General features: G+C 34.0%; 1 protein-coding gene across 2 annotated transcripts in view; it reads left to right on the top strand.

Moving 5' to 3' along the window:
- LOC131080026 (uncharacterized) overlaps nt 1–22,736 on the top strand; it is a 107,488-nt gene that overhangs the window by 19,420 nt on the left and 65,332 nt on the right. Inside the window, exons 2-6 of one of the 2 annotated variants that reach the window (XM_058018117.2) lie at nt 4,225–4,482; nt 4,603–4,670; nt 11,472–11,533; nt 11,644–11,784; nt 16,421–16,597. In XM_058018117.2, coding sequence (XP_057874100.2) covers nt 4,259–4,482; nt 4,603–4,670; nt 11,472–11,533; nt 11,644–11,784; nt 16,421–16,597 — 672 coding nt within the window. In that variant the 5' untranslated portion in view covers nt 4,225–4,258. Of the gene's footprint in view, nt 1–4,224; nt 4,483–4,602; nt 4,671–11,471; nt 11,534–11,643; nt 11,785–16,420; nt 16,598–22,736 lie in introns of those variants that run through there. The other variant, XM_058018118.2, reaches the window with a different exon arrangement.

The following is a 22,736-nucleotide window of genomic DNA, read 5'->3' as shown; positions in this document are numbered from 1 at the left end:
ACAGTTAAAATGCTGTTTTCAACAAGCTTTGGACAGGTGTTGGGAAGAGGTGAACGAATGGCCATAAGAAAATATTATAGAAAAATAAAGTTTTCTTTTTGAAATCTAAACTTTAAGGCTTTTATTATTTAAAAGTTTATTATATTTAAAAAAAAAGTTTCAAAGTTCAAGGCAAGGGATAAAAATTATGTTCAACACTACTATTGTTTTGTAACTATCTAGTGAGGCAGAGTCTGTAGTGTCCCACCCTAGTCTGGAACACTGAACCACTGTAGAACTGAAAATAACCTGCTTATTCCTTGTATTATTATTTGTTCGATTGATTTTATCTTTCAAAACTGGAAAGAAATTGCAAAGGGTTTGGTTTTTGGTGTTTGCAATGTTTTTTGGATTGACAATAATAAACAACGACATTCTTGCAATAAATGATAGTAATGAAAATAGCATTAAAAACTATGCAACCTGATAACGTAAATTCCAGCTTTCACTATAATTTTCAAAGTTACAAAAATTACTGCACAAGAGAATGACCTAGTTCAGAAAATTGTTCTTACAAATCCCATTGAAGTATGCACAATAATAGCCTCTGAAACTTGAGGAAGGAGGGCTCCAAACAACTGTCTTGTAGGTCTAATTCACCAAGCTAACAGCCACAAAGGATACTCAGAAAACACCAAGTTGACAGCCACTTAGGTCACTCAGAAAATTACTTACAGCTCTTTCAAAACTGCCCTTTTAAACTCAAAAAAGCTCTTAGCAGGGTAGTCCGATCTTGGTGCTCAAGAAGTGCAAAAGAGTTGTCAAAACCTAGACAACTTAGCCTAGAAATCACCACTTTTCTATGGAGCTGGTACGGCCTGGCTGAGTTTGATTTTTTATTGTAATAACCCCTTGAACCTTTGAAAGTTGTAGTCAACTTGCTCCAAACAGTTGTGCGAGAAGTAATAGATGCAGCCCAACACCAAACAGCAGTAGGATAGCTTATTTCAACTCCAAAATGGTTAGGAAAGGGTGCGGCTAGGCAGGCAGACTGCTTACTTAGAAAAACTAGCAATGAAGCTGCAAAAACTAATTTCTTTGTTGCCTAAATGAAACCCTTGAAGTAGGATTTCCTTACACACCCTTGGAATATCTCTCACTTCTGCAGGTATGAAACTTCATGAAGGATTTTGTCTTCACAAAGTGGATTCTAAACCTTCAGTTTCAATAAGCTCCTTAAGAGGCATGAGAGGAAATAATCAACATAACATAATCTACCCAAAATGTTTTCCAAGTGCCTTTTTATAAAACTCCAAAACCATGCTCCCTAATTAGGGTTTATTTCTCAAGCTCTCTTTATGATTTTAATTTCAGTTTATTTAATTTTAATGTCACTAACACCTTTTTATCATTTCTAACTCTACTTGGGGTGGCGTCCAAGGAAAGTGACTTTATTATAGTGTCATTTTCATAACTTTATAATTTTAGCTTTATAAAGTCACCTTTTAATATCATTTGCAATGTTGCAAGTAATTCCAACATGTAGTGAACTCCAATTTCTCTCTCCTAAGGCGTCCATACTCTCTCTCTAGACTTAAGTGAACTTTGGAGGAGTATAACTTGGGTTTTAATATGGTTTTAACTTGGCAACATTGAGACATCATAATTAATAATTGATACCACCCGATTCACGCGAGCAATTTATCTCAACCAAGAGAAAATCAACCCAACATGGGTCCTCTGCCCATCCTGTTAGTCTATGAGGCCTTGGTGATAGACTAATTTCGATTGGCTGACACTGGCTAAGAAGGGGACATTACAGTCCGCCCTCACCAATATTACTTGCCCATAAGCAATCACCTATATTGAATCTATATTAATCTAGGCTCTCGGTATTTCTACCCATGCGTATCTCTTTTAAATTTCTGCTGCTGCACTCTGAAAAAAACATCACTATGCCTCAAATTGTGAAACAATTTATCATGGTTTTAATGAAGTAATGCACCAAACATACTAATGCCACGATCCCAAATCATCATGTTGTCATATTCATTAATCATGAGAAAATAGAAGTATCTCGAAGAGCTATTAACAAACAATTCTCCAACTCCGGATGATCTCTCATGGATGTGGAAGATATCCATAATGGGTGCACTAAAAGACATAGTAGCCCATCCTAGGCTGCTGATGTAGACCAGAACAGCACCCTTAAATCTGAAAATCAGACCTATGATGATGTAACGAGTGCCTCTAATGACTAATAATGATGAGACCTCATTGTTATTCCAACTTCCAATAGTTAAGAAATGATCCATGTTCCTCCAAACCACCCGAACAGCTGCTGTCATCCATGTCCCCTCTAGGAAATGAATGTTTAACAGTATAGGACAGCCACCTCCTATTGATGCATGGAGTAGTTATTGTGAATTCGGGCTGGAACATCGATGTCCTCATGCTCACACCCATATCAAGCACCATAGTCCAGCTGTAACACAATCATTTGTAATTCAAGGTCAAGTATTATAATTTATAACAATATTCCCATGTTTAGGATCATACATTAGCTTGAACTGAATTTCCCAAAATCCATGCCAATCAAAAACAAATGTCTCCATGACATGTGCCATAAGTCTCGGAGGTAGGGCAGCCTCATACCCTATCAAAGAGTCATTAACATGATAGGTTTGTATCACATCACAAGTCCACTCCTCAAGCTCCCCATGAATGATCAAAGGTGTAGGTATAATGCTAGTGGCTGGTCCACTAAGTGTGTGCTTAACTATCCCATCTTCATTTGTGATTTGAGCCTTTAACGAACTATCTAAAAGAGGGGATTCATGAACCTCATGATGCAAACTGGATATCAACACGTTTTAATTTAATTTTAATGTCATTAACACCTTTTTATCTTTTCTGACTCCACTTGGGGTGGTGTCCAAGGAAAGTGACTTATAAAGTCATTTTCATAACTTTATAATTCTAGCTTTTTAAAGTCACCTTTTAATGTCATTTGCAATATTGCAAATAACCCCAACATGTAGTGAACTCCACTTTCTCTCTCCTAATGCGTTCATACTCTTTCTCTAGACTTAAGTGAACTTTGGAGGAGTACAACTTGGGTTTTAATATAGTTTTAACTTGGCAACATTGAGACATAATAATTAATAATTGATACCTCCCAATCCACCTGAGCAACCCATTTGAACCGAGTGAAAATCAACCCAACACGGGTCCTCTGCACATCTTGTTAGTCTATGAGGCCTTGGTGATGGACTAATCCTGATTGGTTGACACTGGCTAAGAAGGGGACATTGCAGAGTCCAATTAGAGGAGTGATTGAGGCGAAAGGTCCAGCCCACCTAAGGATGTAGTGTTGTTATTTTCCACTACTAAAGTGATTGTTGTCTATTGTGGTCAAATCCTATAGAGGATACATAGTAAAGCTCAGTCTCAAGCAAATATTTCAGTGTTTTTATATTTGCATATTGTGTATAATGTTAGAGTGTGTCGCCATGTGTAAGAGGTGTAATGAGGCCTTTCCCATTATAGATTGTAAGTATACAACATTGATGGCGTGTGTAATTGACATATTAAGATTTTCCTCTCCCAATATGAAAACTGTATGTAATAGATGGGGAGGGGGAATGCTGGGAATTTATATGACATAGTATATGTTATAGGGTAATTAGTTATTATATAGGTCTAGATATTTATTTAAACCTATTGACTAAATAAATAGTATTGGATTACTCCATGTTGAGTGGTTGTTTAAAGACTTTAAGACACTCATGTACATAGAGCATTGTTAAGGAATTTCAGGTATATGAGGCTTAAACATAGGGTGTGAGTTCCTAAATAATAAGAGCAAAACCACCCAACAACATTGTATAAATATCTCCCGTTTTATCATTAATAATCATCTTGATACTGACATTTGATTTGCAAAATCTCGGTGGTTCCCAAAGTCAATCTTTGCTTAGATGAAACCACAATTGATCCCTAACATGGAAATTGTAAACCATTCAACAAATTTCGGGTGTGGCTTTGTATTTCTGTTGAGAAGTTTGAAGTTTCTTTTGTGGTGAATCTGTTTTTAACCTTTCCACAGACTTCCCAGCTTGATTGACTTTGTCTTTTTAATCTATGGTTTGGTTTTAAAATGTTTTAATTGTGTGAGTTAATCTTATGTTGGTGGACATACATCATGTATGCTAGAGCTAATTAATTTAGCGAGTTTCTGTGCAGGTTATTTGAAGATTTTGTAAATGATTGCAAAAAGATGGGAAGGCAGTTGAGATTAAATTTTTATCATTCCATTGATGAAATTACGAAAATATTGCTTGTGGGCGAGTCGGAGTTGAATACAATAGATGCCTATGATCGGCTTTTGCATATTCTAAAGCAGCTGGGAAGCTTTCCAAAGTTAGACTATCATACTTGTCAACGCTTGAAAACAATTATTGGGTTCATCCCATCTGGAATCTCCTCCAATGAGGAAGAAGTGTATGTTTTCTTCTGAATATTATGTTGATTGTTTATGGTCATACATTTTTTTGTTTTTATTCTTTTCTTCTGAAATTGGCCAGATAAGTCTAATAAGATGAAATTTGTGTGTTAATGCAGTGCCAAATTAGCCTTGAATTGCATGAGTCTTTTAGTTCAAAATACAGGTTTTGTATCATCTATTTCTAGTAAGTATTTCTCCTACAAAATTCTGTTGTATAATTGTTTTTTTTGAGAAAGAAGAAATATCTTAAAGCATTTGATTCTATATTACTTTGAACTGCAAGTGTAGACAGTAGAATGATCAACCTAGACTTGTGAGAAGAAATCTGGTAAATGTAGGATTGTTGTCAATTTCATGCAACTATAATATAAATGATTGGTAAATAATGGTATCTTCTTATATTTTCTTTGGGGTTGGAGAGGGTTTAAAACATGAAGGTCCATCCAATTTGGTAATTAATATTAAAGTGTTAAACCATTTTTTGGAAATTAAGAAGGAAGAGCATATATTATCATGAGTCCTAGCATCACGAGTTAATAACTTTTCTAGTTCCATAATGTAATCACTGCTTTATTATATAGTTTTATCTTTTTAGATGACTTTCAAGCATTTGCAATTGCAGAAAATAGGAATATATTCCCTTTCAGATATGAATTATTTAGGAATTAATGAATATCAACTTATAAATTATAGTCCATTGACAACCATTTTAGTGCTTTATTGTATTTAATTAGAAAGTTGTTAAAATTAACTGGGAAAAATTGTGGGTCAATAAGATTTATTAAATGAAACAAGACAAATAAAGACACATCTAGTTAAAAACCTCTATCCTAAAGATTTGATCTGTTTCTGGTTGACCTATTAGATTCGCATGGGCATAGGTTTTTGGCATGTTGGTACGACAATTTTTTTTCTTGGGTTCAATATAGTTGGGTATGGTTGTATTATATATAGAGAATTGAAAAGACATCTGATAAATGATTATATCATATAATATTATAATAATATTGGCATTTGAATCTTTGACAGTATGATACTTCATCATTGATCAATGATAGTGCTAAAGATAATATGCATTGTTAATTGATAGTTTAAAGTTTCAATATTATGTCATATATCATATATGTCTAGGAGCATATAGTTAAGATTCAAATGAAAATCATTATAATTATAAAATTTGAAAATAAGACAATTAAAAATTTGTATCTTGGTCTTCAATACTCATCAAAAACATCTAGATGGAAGTAATCACTTGGTTCAACATTATTTGAACCACAAGCAAATGGAATGCGATTCTCATTAGTTACATCATGTGTAAGAAGCTTGTCATCATCTACATTGACTTTGACAAGCTCTACAATAGATGCATCCAAGTTGGTACACTTAGGAGTTATATCTCAATTCTTCATTACCCCTTTTTTTGGTCAACTTCCTTATGTGATAGGTGATGAAAGTTGGCATGGATATAGACGGAGTGTTTTTTTTTGGCAGCTAACTAGTTATGTTTCCCTAAGAGGATAAAGGAGTATGTACTCCAATTCCATGTAGCCAAAGAAGAACTTGCAACCTATTGCAATTGGAGAGAAAGTCAATAAAATTTAAAAATAAATCTGCACTAGACTGGCAAGTACTAAGAATGTTGAACAATAAAAAATAAAAATTATTTGTTTGTTATAGGATTTTGATTGCATGAGGCTGGTGTAACAAAGAATCTTGTCCGTGGAGGTACCACCATGTACAAGCATCTTCCTTGTATTGGTCTCAAAGAGCACAAATATTATGATCTCATCTTGAGATGAACTTGCCAAACTCTTTTCTAACATTATCCACTACTTTTGGATATGAGAAGAACCTTTAGAATGTCAACTTGTACCCATTTACAAGTTCACTATCTTTGTATTGTGTACTTCTCCTTGGCAAAAAAACCTATCTGTATGCTATAATATTCGGGGGTTAATACATATGCAAGGAGATGCAAGGGTGTGTTCATCTTGTTCCAGTAGTGATGAATGATTTTTTCCACACTTCAGAATTGCTTTTTCGGGTCATTCTCCTTTTGTGCTATTATGACCTTTACTTATTTATGTCATAGAGTTGATGCCATGATAGATTTCCTCCAAACATGGTCAATTCGTATTCGTAAACTTGGTCATGCTGCTGATAGGTTTGGTGAAACTCAAGAGATAGTCCTCTTGAGTCCACCAATCATCATCTAGGATCAATGACCTGATCTTTTGTGATTTCTCAAATTTGATCGCTTCCAAATACTCCATTGGTGGTTAATGCCCACAACACTCAACGCCCCTCACATTTAAATAAATCATCTCGAAACACTTGTGTGTGATGTGAATTGGGTCTCAGTAACCTAATGTTGTGTTAAAAATATTTTCATTATTAGTACATTAAAATATAATTAAATATGATAAATTTAATTTAGTTTCAACAACTTTGAATTTGAAAAAGTCTTGAAGATGCCTCGTTACATATGATGGTTTGTTTTACAAACATTTGAGTCTCCTCACCCTCAGTTTATATACTTTTAAGCCACTATCTGAGAGTGCCAATTGCATCACCAAGTTGAGGGAGTGTATGGTACATGATCTCCAAAAAATGTTCGTATACCTTTCCTCAACCGAAGTACTTGTCTTGCAATTTTTCACATTGTTTGTAATGACTTGGATAACATTATCAGGATGCACCATCTCTATGGACTCAATGAGGATTTTGAAATGAATTGTGCATCCTTGATTTGCCCCTCACAATCAACCACCTTAAAGAACATTTCTCTTTTGGGGGATACTAGAATAACAATTTTTGAAGGTTTGTTTTTGTGATCTTTCCATCTGTAAGAAATAATGGACACTCTTGTTTGAATCCATGAATCTCTACTTGGTTTGAGTGATGTCTCTCCAATTTTTTTTCCTTTTGCCAAAAGGGGGCTGTGCACATTATCATATCCAAGACTTGTGTAACTAGAGGGTGCATTAAATTGACCATTTATTGCCAATATGGTGATCTCACCAAGTTGCAATGAAGACCATTGGCATAAATGCAACATGCAATTTTTTCATCTGCAATGTCTCTTGTCTCATTTGAAATGCCTTAACCATTGGGCCTCTTTTGTGAGGAAAGGGATCTTCTTCTTTGATAGATAGAGTCGCCAAGAAAGGATATTGGGAGGCCACTATTGAAGATGAACCTGTAGGTGGTTTCAATGATGTTTTCTTTGCTAAAGAATGGTATTTTAATTTTGCTCTCTCACTCATATCATCAGCTTCTTCTTGTTCTCTAATGCGTGCCATAATTTGTCTTTTTGGCAACGCCTTCTTGTTTTGCCTTTCACATATTCTAATTCCACACCCACTCATAGAACACAAGTGAAGCTTTCACTTGACTATATGAGCTCTTAAATTGGACTCTACACCAATCACAATTCCAAATTAAAGCACCACCTCCTAGAAGTTTGAGCATGATAACATATTTTCATAGAGACATGCTTGATTGTATCTAAATTTTTTATTTGCCTCAAGGCCCACTCGATTTGAATCAGTGGCCATTTCAAATAGATTTCTGTTATAAGAAATTACAAAATATTAAATAAAAAATAAAAAAAACCAACCCAATAATATGTATAAATTAATAAAAGTTTAAAAACCATTATGAAAAAATAAAAAAAACTTTATTTTTTCAAAAAATATTGAACTTTTTGTTTAAAAATTAAAAGAATTTGTTTAACTTCTTCAGTTCAATAGCTTGTCCTTTGTGCATCCTTCGGCAATTTTCAACCGTTCTTCAGAAAATACTAGCAATATTTGAAAATGCAAAACGGCAAAACAAGAATGATTTTGTGTGAAAATAGGCTTTTTTTTGTCAAACAACAAACATAATGGGAACGTTTTAGCAATTTGGGCACTTTTAAGGCTTTTTTTTGATGTTTAAATGTTTAGAAAAGAAAAGTTGCACCTGTAGGTCATGGGAGCATGTGGGTTCACATTAGAGCGACCCAGGCATGTCCTTGCTGCTTCAAATACCCACTAGGAACCAGGGGCAATAGGGATGCACCTTGGCTGCTCCTGATGTGGTCGATTTGTTAGACCAATACTTAGATAGGTGCCCCAAGAGAAGAACTTGACAACTTAGGATCAATGTGTTGATTTAGTCAAACATTAAGTTAATTATGAGATTACCTAGATGACTAAGTCCCTAGTTTGCTAAGTGGACTGAATGCCTTTGGAGTATGGGGTTATATTCTCTATTATATTTTGATTTGAAATGTCGGAGCATCAACTTTTTGTTTCTATTATTCATAAACCAAAAGAGGGATTATGAATAAAATTATCAGATGAATGTAGACATGTTGGATATATTATGTACTCTTAAAAGACAAGGTTGCCGGTTCTGATTTGGGCTTGTGGTTTCGGGCAAAAATGTTTTTCAAGGCTGGGTTCGTTTTGGGTTTGTCCATACAAAAGCATATAAAAATCAGAAATATATACATATTTGCAGCAATAATTAAGTTCAAAATACACCACCATATTTATAGTCAAATAACATAGAAAAATACACTACCATATTTATAGTCAAATAACATAGAAAAATTCACCACCATATTAACAGTCAAATGTTAGTCAAACTTGAATGTCATGATATAGTTTAAACTTTAAAGTTAAAAAATAATAATGTTCAAGTGTCAACAATCAGCTGTTATTGATCATTGATCAAATATCATATGGGTCATCAAAAATATTATCATCATCATCCATATTAGATGACTTTCTTACTGTAGGTCATTTGACTTGGGTTTACTTGACATGACAATCATTTGCAATTATGAGCTCTATAGGCTCTAGTCTCAATAGACCATGAATGACATTTCATAGATAACAACTTGATGACTATCATATGCATGTCTCTTCTTAGAACACTGTGATACATAGGATACTCTTCATAGAGCACTATGATCTCTCTTTTGATACCACTATCATTTGAAGTTTACTATGACTCTCATGATGGCTTATCTGTACATTGTCTTTGTTTGTTGCTGTATCACAAGGTCTTTATGCATATTAAGACTGCTACTTTTTGAGTTTATAAGACCTTGAAGTGTGTCAAGAATTTCGATAAGGCTTACTAGTCCTAAGATTTTAACACGGTATTAACCCTTGCTCACTATTATCTATCACTACCCCTATACACTTGATAGAGTGCTGAAGGCTGCCATTTGATACTCTTGCAGACACAATCCACTGTCCCTAACAACGATAAACATGATTCATTCCTAGTTATAAATTTGATAACATTAGAGATTGAGAATTGAATATGCAAGGGTTTATGATTTATATTAGACCTTCCATTTTGTTTCTAGCATAGCAACCTGGTGATTATTCCTTGATGCCATGGTTTTGACAATATTTTTACCATTGCTGTTGATGGATATTTTACAATAAAAATTCAAAAAGAACATCGAAATTTGCTGGCTGGACACATCTAGAGGTGAAATTTGCTCACTTGGGTTCATCTAGGCCAAACCCTCCAGTTGTGAGCAGGACCTGGTTGAGCCCAGAGAGGATTGGATAAGAACCTGAACTCGGTTCGAACTGGACCAGGACCTAGGGGGTGCAGGGGAAAGACCCAGTAACCTCGTTAAAAGATGATAAACTATCAAGTTGTTCCCCATATTGCTCAATGAGTGAAGATGATAATTTTCTAGTGAGTCGGGTGCATAAAATCATGCAATTTTGCTTGTTTCTGCAGGAAAACACATCATGAGTATGTCAAAAATTTGTTGCAGAGTATTACTGTTTGTTACTTAGGATGCCATTTGCTTTGCGAATACTTGCAGAATATTTCATCTATGGTTGGAAGCGAACCATATGCTACTCATAAAATAGGAATGAAGTTACCAATATTGTACAAGGCAGTGATATATATGGAACATATTTATTGTAGCGGCTTGAAATTTGGTCCAAAATTTTTGATTCCACTGTAATGGCTTTTTAGCAGCAACATATAAACTTGATGCTACTCATAAAATAGGAATGAAGTTACCAATATTGTACAAGGCAGTGATATATATGGAACATATTTATTGTAGCGGCTTGAAATTTGGTCCAAAATTTTTGATTCCACTGTAATGGCTTTTTAGCAGCAACATATAAACTTGAAACTTGGCCCAAAAATGCTGATTTGATGATGTGATATAATTTACTCGTAAATATGAATCAAACAATCGCAATCAATAAACCCAAGTGCAATCCTTGAGTAGAATCGCCTCAAAGAAAATGAGGGTTTTTGTCCCCAAATCCCAGAATCAAAATCCCAGAGGGTTTTTGTCCTTGAATGCTTCAAACTCCAATTCAGAAAAAAAGTGAAATAACAAATTCAGATGATTTGATGTGAGACTTGACCTCTCTTTTATAGTTGCTTATTTTGGGTCGTCTATGATATATATTGTTATTTAATTTATTTTTTCCTCAAATTATTTAAAAATAATTTTAAATTACATTTCAAAGGCCCTTTTTGAATTACATTTTGAATAAAGTGTAAATTTTTTATTTATTTAAACATTCATAGGACCTAATATAACATTTACTTCGTCCATTTGAAAGTAAATTGATTGGGCCCAAGTTAAAATATGATCAGTTATTTTAGTTATGAAAAGGAGACATGACAATCACCAAAGCCTATTTATGTGCAAATGTTACATTTTTGTTTTTATGTTTTGTATATGATGCTTTCTATTCCAATTGATGGGATAAAAGGCATTCAAATTTGTAATATTGGGTGAATCTTTTGGGTTTACCATTATCAAAAGGCTTCCACAAAGATAGAATATTCTATTTGTTAATTTTTGTTTTAATATTTATTTTAAATTTGCAGAATAATGTTTGGTACTTTTGAAGTCTCATGATTTAGTAATTGTAATGACCAGCATCTCTTACAAGATTTCTAGACATTGATATTCTTTTTATTGTGTTTGTTTTAGATGAAATGGCTATTGAATCTTTACTTTCTCTCGTGGAACTGATCAAAACTACAAAATCAAATGTAAGCAGGTCCATATTTTTGGTATTTGTACTTTTCTTTGAAGGACATATACTTATTGTATGCCAATTTTATTGCCCTTGCACTGAAATATATTTCGAAATGACTTACAGGAAATGTTCAAAAAAGGGGTTGAGTGCATCCTTGCTCAAAAATTTGAACCGTATATTATGTCCTCACAACTCTCTCATGTTTTGGAAGGCATTTTACAAGCAGTCAATAATACAAGCCTCTCAGTTGCTGATGTGTTTGAGGTAATATACATATGTTCATTTCCTTTTATATTGTAATTGAAACTAAATTTGAAATTTGCATTTATTATATGAATAGATGAAAAATAACAAACCTATGCTATCATGAAAAAAAGAGTAATATTTTTAAGTGGTATAATCTCAAGGGCTTAAAATATTTATAAATATGAATGATTGTTGCATCCAATAGTTGAATAACTATGCGAGAGTGATCATATCTATCAGGAAAGACATTTATAGATCTTCCTACTATTAGAAAATTCAAGGAATAATTGTATCTGATGTTTCTACGCTTGTATCAATGATACGTTTGTCCATTGATGCAAACGCTGCTTAGGATTATCTAAATTGAAACTTAATTGCTGTAATTAACCATATATGTTATAGTAAATACTTCACATTATTATTTTGAGACTTGAACTTGGCTCATTGTTAATTGGCCTGTTTTAGGCTTGGGCTTGAACTCAGACTTGGAAAAAATGTGACATTTTGGCAAAACACAAAAAAATAAAAATTTGTACATTTCAGCAGTGTATGACAAAAAGAAGTGTTGCTGTTATACCTTCAAGGCAGAATAATGTCAATAACATACACAATTACCCATACACATGCTATTGTTGAAAGGTGGAGTGGAGAGTTAAAATCCTTCAAATTTGATATCTGTACAGTATAAAACATAAACATAATGAGGAGGATAAACTAAGGAGAGGATTTACTATGATGTGCCCAGTACCAAGTGAAGTAGCTATTCTAGTTATCTCTGCTTTAATATTATTCTCCACCACGAGCATTGCTGGCTTTCCATTTGATTATTCAATCCAAGCTATGCCCACCTTGATAAAGAGGGGCTTCCCAGTATTGGTGGTCCACTTAGATTGTGTATTGATCTCCTCCAACTTGATGATATCTACATTGGTCCTCATACATTCATTTTTTGATAGTGCTGGAAAATTAAATTGTCCACTTAAAGGCATTATACGGTTGGGTCAAAATTCAAATAGGAAACTTATGAAGATCGATACATCATAGTAAAATGTATAGGGTGTGAATGATATATAAAATGATTAACATAAATGAAATAGACAAAAATACCAAGAATACAAGATATTTAGTTGGAACCCCTCAAGGATTCTTATATGATAATATTCACAATAACAAGATAGTTAGAAATGTATGTGGATAATGAATAGACACAATTGCATAAATTACCCTTTTTGTTAATAATATGTGAGGTGAGTTGATTACTTGAGTGTACGCAATGTCGTACATCTCCTTGTACTTTATAAATTAAGGATCTATAAAAGGCACAACAAGAGTGATTACATTGAGAGGCATTATGTATTGACATTAAGGGTAAGAATGTTACTATGCACATAAAAACAAAACATAGCTGATATATTTTGAATTTTTTATATAAAATAATCATTTTGTAAAAAATTATAAATATAAAAAATTATTTCCTAAATAGTTCTAAAGTTAAATAGCCTAAGTATTTTAAGTAAATAAAAGAAATTTAGAATAACTCTTAAGTTAAAAAAAAGAACTCTTTAAATAAATAAAAATAATTCAATATTGACACTTACATTTTTAGATAGATGCAGTTAAGATATTGTATATACAAACCTACCTATATATACACACACAATAAATCTTTTAAATAAAAAATCATAAAACTGACATAAATTATCAAACTAGCATACCTATCTTTAGAAAAGTCCATCTGAATTATGTAGAGAAATATCCTTCCCAAGGTGCCTATTCAATTGATATTAGACAAATTGATTCAAAAGTACGTGCATCAAGAAGGATATCTCTTGGTGTAAGATAGGTATGCTACTTTACACCAACGCTAACATTACCCTAAACTACAAATTAGAGGGTGTATAGTGACTTGCCATTCATGTTAGCCAAAACTTCCACATGGTTGAAGGGAATCACAACCCATTTTTGTAATCATTGGAAGACTCAAATTATTCTATTGCAAAGAATGATGATGGAGTAGAGATCTCAATGCATGTCATCTGACTACATTGTTCATCCCTGAATGAAGTTGTGTTCACACGAGATGGCTAAGTGTGAATATCATATGTATTTGTAAATATTGGTTTAGAAGAATTTGGCAAACTGATGCCATTTGCAATGCAAAGCTATCTAAATAAATGACTTTCATACAATTTTTTCAAGTCATCAAGTTTATTTAGCATGCATTCATCTATTGTATGCCTTTTTTTCCCACAATAATTACATTTTGCTTTTTCATTGATTTGGGAACATGATTACAAATTTACAACTAACAAAAATAAATGTAGAATAGAATTGTTGAAATGAAGCCCACCCAAAAAGATAGAGCTCCAAGTTATCAACTAGAACGCATAAAACCACCAAACTAAATAAAAAATGCCTCGTTGAATTTGGAAAAATCACATGGATGGCTGTGAAGAGCTTGTTGGTACCTTTCCAATGCCATAAGAGTTGCGAAAATCAAATAAATTGGCAAAAAAGATATGAGCTTAGAACCTGAAATGATTGATTGAACTTCAACTAGCAATGAAATTTACTAGAAGCAAAATCTAGAAAAATGACCAGCACCATTGCATACTGGTTGGAATTAGCTTTTCAATGCCTATTTGTTTTTGAAAATTTGGCATTGTATGCTCAAGCTATGCTTGTTTCCATAAATTGCTCCTTTTGGGCTTCTTATAAGAACTATAGAAGGTCTTGGCTACCTATGTGACCGATAGTTGAGTCTTTGGGGGTTGATGGTTGGCAATAGGGTATCTAGACACCCATGTGACTAGGGGCTTAGGCTTGGGGGGCTAGCACTTGGCAGATGGGTATTGGTCACCCACATGTCTAGGGGCTTAGCACCCAAATAAAAAATCGTTTTCTAAGAGATAAAAAAATTAATATAAGATTTAGTCATACCTTTTTGACACAAAAATTAAGACATGGAAATCAAGGTGGCACAAAAATCGAGATTGCATGAAAATTGAGATGACTAAAAAATTCAGGACAGCGAAAAAGTGATAGCACATAAATTGAGGCGGTCGTATGATGATACAGATCTATATGGCTGTATGGAATTTGTTTGGCATTTTTTTTATAAACCTCCCAGAAAAGCTCAACTTTTTTTTGGTAATCAAATCCAATCATGCCTTATATGGATTTAGGGATTTTTGGGCCTTCTCAACACAATTGTGAGAGGTGTTGTGCACCAGGATGCACCATTTGACAGCTCTAGGCTGAAACTTAAAAAAAAGGAAAGGGAATTGCATATTGGAGTTGATGATTATACCCTACAGAATCCCAAAGATCATGTGCAAAAAACTCTTTCACACAAGATAGAAGCAATTGATTTTCTTTGAAGCTTGAGAATTCATTAGATGCAAAATAACGACAATCTAATAGACAATGATAAATCCTTGTTATAGAGACAAGGATGAAACCCTAGGATTAAATGAGATCATGACATGTGCTTTAGTCCCATGTCATTAGACAAAAAAGCACATGACCTAAGTAAGATTAAGTTAGCTAGTGTGAATAGGACCTAAAAAGCAACAAGCTAGATAATATAACTTTTTCACCCAACATATGTTCCTAAAAAGTAATGGAGTTTTAGTAAAACTAAGCATATCATCTAAAAATTAACTTATTGATAATTAAGGTTGCCTATCAAAGAAATACCGTGATTAGTAAAATTAAATCATTGACATAAAGTGCCATTATAATTTTATGAGGTTATCAACATATCTGACATTCAAATTATGATTTGAGTTGCATTTAACCATATAGTGATCTCCAAAGGCTGCAACCAAACTTTGATCTTTGAAGCTTGCTAGCGGCTTTGTATGGAACTCTTCCTTTAGATCACCATTGAAGAAGGCACACTTCAGATCTGTATGATTTACATCCTATTCAAAACTTGTTGCCAATCAAAAGATTAGTGCATGATAACACTATCTAGGATAAATTTCCCAATGGCCAAGTACTAGTTTTTGTGAGAAACCCTTAGACACCATGCCATTCCTTGTATTTGTCCACATATGCATTGAAAAATAATTTATTCTTGCAAATCCACTTGAATTTGACATCATGCTATCAAGGTAGATTAGACATTGTCTCAAATATCTTCATTGTCATCTTCATCAGTGGGATGTACTCCTCATCCATAGCCTTTTTTCTACTTTTCTTTCCCTTTGGCTAGTGTTGGGGTCATAATTGGCTCGTTCTTTTTCACATTAGGTACACCAACTGCAAGCTTCATCCTTACTTTGAACTTTAGCGTCCTCAAGAGTCTTAACAACTTAGCTGGGTAGAACTTTTTTTCAGAAATTGTTTTGGATGGCTTTTCTTAGTCCAAGCCTAAAGAACATTTTCTATACCCTCCTAAGTTGGAATTATTTTTGGATGACTTCGATCAATCCGCTTTATCAAGAAGCCTTTTCTAGAAATGTAAATCTAACTTCAGACCTTTACCTAATAACACTTGCAGAACATGTGGTTAAATGTGAAATAAGTCATATATATCTTTTTGTTTTAAGCATTTCATTCACTGATATATTTGAGACCTTGTTTACAAGAATACTTTTCATAAGATCAATCTGGACTTTTCTAATGCTCTTTTAATATACACATGCAGGCCTTAAACCAGTTTAGTATTCAGATGCCAGGGAGAATGAGAGAGCTAGCCCACTTGTGGGCTGCTGTCATATATGAAAAACTGCTTAGCTCTGATGAGGCTGAAAGAAGGATGGCAGATAGTTACCTTTGGATAATGAAAGCAATTGTCTTACCTCCTACACCACTTCTTGCCAAGGTGGGTTCTTAGTCTGTTTTGCCTTGTCTCTGATTTTGTTGTCAGTTTTCTTGATCGTCATGAATTGTAAAGAATATTTTATTTCTTCGTCAGAGCATACGGATATAAATTTTTTATGAAGCTGTAGAAGCCTGTAGTATTCTTTCTATTGAAAGAGTTTGGCCTTTTCTAAGGATATCAGCTACTGGTGACATCAGTGGCATTACATGAAACTAAGGGTAACAAGCTAAGTACTTATAATTTGCAAGTTCAAATACAATGGAAAGTGAAATGTTTATCCGATATTTTGGTTAGGGGAATTTGTTCCTTATCTTCACCTTGTAATGTTAAATGACTAGATGGAACTATTACGAGTAGATTGTTCACTTCATATGGCATATATTCTCTAGCCTGCTCTATATATTCCAAAACTGAAGTCGCTCATGATATTAGTATTTTTCCCAAGAATGTAGTATCACCATTGTGCTACAGGTTGCACAATGTTGTACAATTCTTTTTCATAGGATGACAGTGTGTTGTTGAATATCTTTGAGTGATAAATGACTGGATGCCCATGCTAAGTGAAAATAGCATTGAGTACACTCTGATGCATCAGTTTTGATCTTGATGTATAGTGCAATATCTGCCATGGCTAGGAATAACATTGCATAAAGGTGCTATTTAGGCAATTGAAAAGAAAGTCCTAGGCAAATTTCCATCAGAAAATGACACTGGTGAAAGGGGTTTGATTTAGCAGCTAGCAAAAGTATGAAAATCAACGGACAAATTTGCAAGTCAAAGAAAATTCATTAGGTGTTGTGAGATTACTTGGAGTTGATCAATCTTGGTTTATCTTCATCTTTTATAGATCTACACAAATGCCCTTTGAGCCAATGATGTAACCTAGGAACTAGATTCGTACAACAGCAAATGTAAACTTTTCAAAGTTAGCTTGTTACTTGTGTTTCCACAATGTTTCTAAGATGTATGCAATGCATTGTGCAAGCTTCTCCCAAGTATTGTTGAACATGAGGGTATGATCCAAGTAAATGAAAATGAAGGATTTGTTGCAAGGTTTGAGAAAATCATTCATAAGACACATGAATGTTGTTGGCGAATTGGTCAAGCTGAAAGTCATAACTAACAACTCATACAATCCTTCTTTTGTATTAAAAGTTGTCTCCAAACATATTTAGGACTGGTTGGAGTCTAATGGTAACTTGACCTTAGATTGATCTTGGTGAAGTATTGTGCTCCTAGGAGCTGGCTTAGATGGTTATCAGTACATGGTAAGGATTAATATTCTTCAATGTTTTCTTGATGAGTGATAGTTAGTGTATATGTGTCATGAACCATCCTTCTTTGGAGTGAGGAATACCTAAGTGTGACATGGAGGTCTTGGCCTAATCGTTCCCTGATCTAGGAGCTCTTGTATTTGCCACTGATTGCCATTGTTATAGTGGGCTGTTGAAAGAGTGAATCTTGAAAATATGTTAATTTAAGGCTCTATTGTATAGTGTTTTGGGATGCCCTTGGGCTCACAAAAGATATTTCTATACTATTACAGTATCTGATTAGTTTATTGCTTGTGTAGTGTTGCACATTATTGTTGGTGTTTATGGCCAAACCATGAGCAGAAAAAGGTTGTGTTGGAGACATTGCCTGTAAAATTCTAACTTCCAGATTGTTGTGAGTCTTCAAAATTGATTGTGTTGATCAGTGGACTAATTATGTGGGAAGCAAAGCAATCATAACCATATAGCTAGCTGATTAGAATGCCTCATACATGAATGATATGACATTAGAGGTGAATACATTGTGCATGGACATGATACTAGAGCATGCATTGGATTTTGACTTGAATGTCTTCCTTTTTGCAACCGATTGAGAGAGTGTGGTTGAGACTGTTCTTCATTTGTGAGGTCAAGGTGCTTGATTGCATTTTGCATGATGATGTTTTTTTGGTTTCACTATTAGCGATAATACGAAGAAGTTGACTTTTGATCCAATACTTGTTATAGAAGAGGCACATTTTTCCTTAGAGATGTTGGTGGTTGAGGTGTTGTCCTTGAGACAAGTAGGTTTTGATGATTTGAAATTGAGGTTTTTAAGTGCATTAATGTATTCCTATCTAGAGTAAAGGGTGTGAATGTGGATGCCTATAAATTTGTTATTAGGTGTATGTTGGTGGAAGAAAGGAAATAAAGTTGGACTACCTAATCTATGTAGTAAGTGGGTAATTGTTGAAGGTTGAGGTTAATTATAGTGTGATGAAGTGAAAAAGCATGAGGCCAAATATCTCTTTCCAAAATTTCAACATTACCTATTGGCCAACCCTTTCATGTTATGCATCAATCATATGGTTTTTTGTTCTTCTTAAGTAAGTTACTAATACGTAGAAAAGTAAGCGGATGTTTTCTCTTGCTATAAGAAATTATTTTTTAGATTATATGTGGCTAGGAAGCACTTGTGATTGGGGATCACATGTTGTATAGCTACATTAAATAGATTCAAATATCAAATAACAGATTTGGTCACATAGCTATTTACTTTTAGTATATGTTATCCTTGTGGGATGAGAATAGCTAGAAAATTTAGTTTTAAGATTAGTTTCCCCAAAGATACAAGGTAGAGGGTAAAAATCTACTCACCAAGCTCAAATTCTACCAATTCATCAATGTGATTGGATTGAGTTCGTTGGTGACATATGATGAGAGAAAATATTCAATGAATTCCAAGGGAAGCATATGAAGGTGTCACATTTTGACAAATGCAATATATATCCGTTCCAATGAAGGTTTTTCTAATGGGTGAATGTTGGTCTTTTTTTGAGAGATGGATTTTTGCTTTTGAATTTAGCAAGTGATAGACAAGCCATGAGTTATTTAAGAGATAGGGCATGAACTTTATAGGTTTCAATGAGAAGCCCAATCACCTCTAACAATGCATATAAATTATTAGGCACTAAAGTTTTTGATGAACTAGATGCAAACGAGAGCATAGCCAAATAACTAAGTCACCCCCTTGCAATCCGATCAAGGCAAGACACTGTAGATAGAAAGATTGAAAAGCATTCAATTCACAATTGCATTATCTTCTACATAGACTACTTTATTTAAGGCGTGCACACCATTTGGCATAGAAGGTATTGGAGTAGGAATACAAGTCCTGAGTTGTAGGTGACAGATTCGTAAAAAGTCTACAAAAACATTAGAGCCAATCTTTTGGCAAAACATGGAGGAAGACAATCTACATTATATTAATAGACTGTTATTTTGGTTCTTAGCCCATGGTCTTAGTGTCATTGTTTAAGTTGCACTTCGTTTGCATAAAATGAAAGAAGGGTGTACTTTCCCATTTACTATTAAGAGAAAACCCGAACATATGTATGTTAAAATCTTGTTCGTTGATGCAATGTAGGATGTTTTTGTTATGTGAGGGGAGTGTGTTTAAAATTGGGTTTGTAGGTACAATGCATCTTGGGTGAGTAGGTGTTCCCATGTGGGACTAATTTTAGTAGGGTCAAGAAAGAAGACATCAAGGTTTTTATTAGTCATGATTGTAAAGAAGAAGCTTTGTAGAAAGGAGTTGTTTCAAGAATCTTTTGTGAATCCATAAAAAGGTTGATATTTTATTGAGAACCACAGGTTTGAGTAAAGGATAATAATTCTTGCTGAGCAGAAATTACAAATTTTGTGGTGTATTCTTAAAAATGTTGTTTTTTGGGACTTGCCTGGACTTGGTGAGTCTCGAGTTAGGTAAGTCCAAAGTGAGACTTGCTGAGACCGAGGACTTGCGAGCTCGACGAGTCCCAATGCCTGGACTCGACCAAATTTTTTTTTTTTACTCAAAAAATAACAAAACAAACATTTTGTGATGTTTTTTTTATAAAAAATTTGCATCCAAAAACCCTAAAATGTTCCTAAAATCATCATTTCACCCAATGCAAGGATCATTTTGCTCCCTTCACTCTCTCTTCTCTTTTTCTGTAATTTTTTTCTTTCCTGGGGCATGGTTTTCCCACACCCCTTCTATCATTGGGTTTTTCTCACATCTAACACCTTGTGCAGCTTATCATTGCTATCCCTCAAACCCATTAGCGTCTCTACTCCGAAATCTCCGCTAGTTGGTGGGATCTATCTTAGATGCCTTCGTAGGAGGGATGCAAGCTCCTTTGAGCCATATACTTCTTATTATTGTTTTGATATTTGTTTGGAACATTTGATGTCATGGATTTCATATTCCATGAGTTTTGTATATATTTGACAATATTTATATATCTAAGTGTGCTATTTCCTTCAACTATAATTTGTGTTTATATTTATGTGATCGATGTATACTTGTGTGTGTGATCAAATTAGCTTCTACTTGATGATGTTATTGTGTCTTTAAGGTTTATTTAATAAAGGGTGCAGGAAACAAGTTTTAAATCCTTAAAAATCTTTTAAATTCTTGGGTTTTTCACTTGCCGAGTCTTTTGCTGAGTTTGGAGTCCCAAGTCGAGTCACTCTCATCAAGTTTAAGTCTCGTTTCTATGGTTTTAATCAACAAACATTCAAACAAAAAATTCACATTGAAAAGTTTACAACGTGACCAGATTCTAGAAACAGAAAACATTTTGTAGAGGGGGCCAAGTTGAGCACCCTACCTTGAATTTGGCTTAAAAGAAGTGTGGGATGAAGAGTTTCTAAAAATTGTTCAATGCGGATACAAGAAAAAAATTTGTGTTACAGACATGCAATGGATGGAATTGGCAAAATTAGCAGTGAATTTAGAATGAAACTTACACTTATATTCTATGGGCCTAATTTGAGTAGTTGAGGATATTATAAAAGAAGGCATCAAGTATTTTAGTAATTGATATTATAGAGAAGCAAACATTGAGAAACAAAGAGTTTTAAGAATCTTTCACACATCCATAAGATAATTGAATATTGAGAAACCCAAGTTGTTGTAGATAATGGAAATCAATGATGAAAAAAAATCACAAAGCAAGGAGCTCCATTCTTGATAGCTTGATTTCATCAACAAACATGGAAACCAAGAATTCCTGTTGAAAGGTATGGTATGTTGAGAGATTTTTAGGGTGGCTGATCTAGGATTTACAAATATTGCTATGTGCACATTGTTGCTATGTTTAAAGAGGTAAATTTGTTGAATAGGACCCATTTTTGTTTTGACTTTGCCAACTAGTGTGAAGAATGGTAAAAAATTTAGAGGGAGGTTTGCAAGATTTTTGGTAAGCTAATTGTAAGGATGTAGTGTCCCCTTCCTAACCAATTGAGTTGGTGAACTGTTAGCCTATTTAGTTTGGTTCTCGTAGGCTAATGTGTTGGGGTTAGGGAACTTAGGAGATAGTTTGTCCAATAGTTTCACGATATTTCATGTTTGGTTGAGCTTCCACCATTATTATGAGCGCACTGCCCTTTTTCGGAGTGAATTTGGGTTAGTCTTCTAATACTTAACTATTTTTAGTAACTCAGTTTTGAGCACCGACTGAGCCAGTTGACAAGGTTTCCATTATTAGTATTGTTGGTGGATTCAATATTGATGATTATCTTAGTGTTTTATATTGTCCAATGGTTTTAAATAAAATAATGATAAGTTTTAATTAATAAACTTAAATTAAAGATTTAGCTTTATTGTTATTTTAATTTACTTATTGAAGGGACTACAGAGGCTAGTTATAAAGAAAAAGGTGATTTATTTTAATGGATGGGCCTTAATTATTTAATGCCACATTGGGAGATTAAAGAAAGTGACTTTTATTAATTAAATAAAAGCCAAAATTGAAAGAGGCTGAGTTTGCTTGGAGAGTTATAAAAGGAATTTTGTGAAGCTCATTTGGCATGCTAAGTTTGATATTGATATTGCTATTTCTTTTGGAGGAGAATGCTTCTCATTAGTTTGTGAGGACGGAAAATCTTGCAGGCAACATTCTCCACATTGTTGAAAGATGTAATCTAGAGAATTTGTTGGTGTTTTCACTTGAGGAACACATTGGAGCTTCATGGTGAATCAATCGATATATTAAATCAGTTCAGTTCATAGCTGCAGATTTTGGAGAGGATAATTATGAGTTGCAGATTGTGAGATTGAGGAGGAAGTTTAGAGATTAACATTTCTTGTTTTTGCTGGTCGTTCTATGCTGGCCGTACAC

The sequence above is a fragment of the Cryptomeria japonica genome, chromosome 3 (genome assembly GCF_030272615.1).
Source record: "Cryptomeria japonica chromosome 3, Sugi_1.0, whole genome shotgun sequence".
NCBI lineage: Eukaryota > Viridiplantae > Streptophyta > Pinopsida > Cupressales > Cupressaceae > Cryptomeria > Cryptomeria japonica.
The sequence above is the reverse complement of the archived record's forward strand: the minus strand, read 5'-3'. Positions and strand labels throughout refer to the sequence as shown.